Below are 3,113 nucleotides of genomic sequence, written 5' to 3' on the forward strand. Positions count from 1 at the left end.
CACACACACACACACACCCTCTTTCTGCTTGCGTTGTGTGTTCCAGACATGTTGGACATTTGGTCTTTTTTACGAGGACAACTGGGATGCAGTGCAAGAACCCTCAGGATGTCTCAACTCTGAGGTTTGCAAGACTGTGGTTATCTGATGTCACGTCAACATGATACTTTACTTTTCAAATGTTTTCAGTTCTCAAAATAGAAGTCAAACTGAGTTTCATCATCGCGTTTGACCATAAATACATCAATACTGCGCGGTGAGTGGTTGAGCACATGGAGAGAAAAACACCCCGCCCACCCACACGTACTCTCTGGTGCTTCATACAGATAGATCACTGGAGGTCATGAATCCTAATTTACACGTCAGCTGGGAATTTCCCGTCACTAGTTTAGAATCAGCATAAGAACACATTTAGTTCACTGACGTCACATTACTGGACTTTTCTAGACCGGGTTGCACGAGTTAAGTTTTGTCCTTATTTGAGGTGTAAAGTCGAGACTAGTGGCTCAGTAACTACTAGTTAGTTTGTAACTAAATCAGCTACTAAAGTCGGGTATAACCTAACTAATTTGGACATAAAGTCATAACTAAGACAAGTGGACAATCAATAATCAAAGCTAGAGTTCCATCGTCATGCTCAATCGATAATGAAATATATCAATAAATTAGCTCTCTACTTAATTACTGTGTTGCAAAATGGCTGCAACTGGCTGTTACTAAAGTCGTAAGTAATCTCCATGGAGCAACTGCTTTTATTTTAGTAATGCATAAATCACACCTCTGTACTTATTTACCATATAACTAGTTTGAACTGACACACAGCTGGTGCAACAGGCAGCTGGGCATTAAAGTATTAACAGTTCAGTCATTAATTAAAAACAAACTGACTGGAGCACGGCGTTTACCTCTCTTGCGATAGGCCGACCAGACTGCGGCCGTCCACGCTCAACAGCTGGTCACCTGCAGCCAAACGCCCGTCCTGGAAAAACACAAACAGAGTGAGTCACTTCCTGTTTTTCCTCATACGTTTCTGTCATGGTTGCACTTTCTGTGTGTGTACTAACCACATCAGCTGCTCCTCCTTTCACAACAGACTTGATGTAGATGCCCAGCTTCTCCTGACCAGCACCCTACAGAGAGAGAGAGAGAGAGACACAGAGAGAGAGATTAACCCTCTGTATGTGAACCAAGAAAAAGCATTTCAAATTAAAGTTTCACATTTTATTTCAGCAGGATAGAGCAATTACAATGTGAACCTAACTGAATAAAGACACATGCATCTTGGAAATATTCTTAACAGTGTGATCTTTTGCACATTCCCTGGATTTGTGTGCAGACAATGCAATTTGAAAGAAACAAGTAATGAAAAGATCACAAGTAGCATTTTTGTTTGTTAGCAAGAAAACATAAGACAAATAAAATAAAAGCCCGCACTATATTCTGAAGTGCAGTGACGTCTTTGTGGTCCATACGCTGGTTTCACTCATTATCGTGTGGCTTTTTCTCTTAACATTTCATATTGTAAACGGGTACAAACAGGCTTTTAAACTCAAGAAGATGATGTGAAATCAGCCAAGAGGCCAGAGAAGTGGGTCTGTAACCAGTTCAGATATCATGACTGACTGCTAGAGAAAGAAACCCAGTAATACTCTGCTTTTAGTCCACTACCTAGTTTTTTTTCATCATCATCCGGAGAAGTGCTTAAGCAAGGCACTAAAAGCCCTCTGCTCAAACAGTAGAAGACTACACTGAATAGAAAGAACTTTGTATTGTATTGAATTGATTCTTTCATATTTTTCGACACCACAGGTTTTACAAAAACACAAAGTCTAGTTATGATTGGTCAGGGTTCAACGTAGTAGTCCGACTTCAGACAGGAACCTAAAGCGAATCCGACATCTCGAGACTTTACTTCGTTATGTAGTCTGATCCTGACAGAACTTCTTACTGGTTGACGTCCAGCAGCTCTGACTGGATGTCTGGCCCAGAAGGGAGCCAAGAACCACCGGGAGTTTAAAACATCTACAGCTATTCAACAGTGTTGACACTGAACAGAGAAGGGTTGGAATTGGAAAATGTGTCCCGAACGCCAAGGCCTCTTTTATCTGAGGTAACGAGTTCACCAACATGTCAAACTGAAAACACTTCAAGACATTTAGAGCGGCACCCGCACTTTACTGTTCCATTTCCCTGCTTATATTCTAGCTCTCTTTGCTGTATTCTAGTAATATTTGCTGCTGAGACAATCAAGTCTCCCCGCAGGAATCCGTGGAGATTTATTTTATTTCATAATATTTACTTTAAACCAAATCCTTTCTTTACAGAGCAGCAACAAAGAACAGAAATACAGATAAAAAAGGGGAACATACACACACAAACCAGAGCTTCTGTGTGCGTGTGTGTGTGTGTGTGGTTTTCTTGTGAAGTGGGGAGGTGATTTACAGTGCTGCAAAGTGCTGGCATGTAATCAGACGTATCACACGCTTTCTTTCCATCTTGACATATTTATCCTCCGAGTTTGTGCAACAGTAGAACCAGAAAAATACTCCTCATAGAGACACTCCACTGTGCTAAATATGAATCTTCTGATTTTCTTCACTTCCAGCCACTTAAATGTGTTATCTGGTTTATATTAAGTGTAGATAAATTGAGAAATTCTTTCTTGTTTTGTTGGGAAGGCAACAAAACAGCAACACAGAGAGACTACAAACAATGCTACAGACAGAAAACTGAAGACATCCCGTGATTACTTTCAGACTTGCTTCTACTCTTAAAGCAGGTTTCAGTTTATACAGGACAGAGCAGAGACTAACGCTGAAACAGAAAACACCACCAGAAGGGTTCAGATGGCACACACACACACATTAACAATCACAGCATGTCTATAAACTCGCTCATAAAACTGTGGAGTGGATTAAAAAGACTCCTGATTGCTGCCAGTCGTCAGACCTGGCAATGTGGCACTGAGTGTGTGTGTGTGTTGTAAAGCAAGAGGTTACACTCAGGTTAATAGCTCTTACTGTTTGCAGGTCACATGTACGAACTGTTTCATCAGCTGTAGTGTAGAAGACACCAGAACAAACTGCAGCACTTTTTAAGAACACATTGAAGAA

At 40.8% G+C, this 3,113-nt stretch overlaps 1 protein-coding gene across 1 annotated transcript in view; it reads right to left on the reverse strand.

Moving 5' to 3' along the window:
• afdna (afadin, adherens junction formation factor a) overlaps window positions 1-3,113 on the reverse strand; it is a gene marked incomplete at its 3' end in the record, with an annotated part of 72,057 nt that overhangs the window by 11,516 nt on the left and 57,428 nt on the right. The window contains 2 exon segments of the mRNA XM_035678402.1: window positions 906-979; window positions 1,065-1,130. Of these exon segments, the coding sequence (XP_035534295.1) occupies window positions 906-979; window positions 1,065-1,130 (140 nt within the window).

This window comes from Morone saxatilis, unplaced genomic scaffold, assembly GCF_004916995.1.
Source record: "Morone saxatilis isolate NCDOM2014 unplaced genomic scaffold, NCSU_SB_2.0 Contig7, whole genome shotgun sequence".
Taxonomy (NCBI): Eukaryota; Metazoa; Chordata; class Actinopteri; family Moronidae; genus Morone; species Morone saxatilis.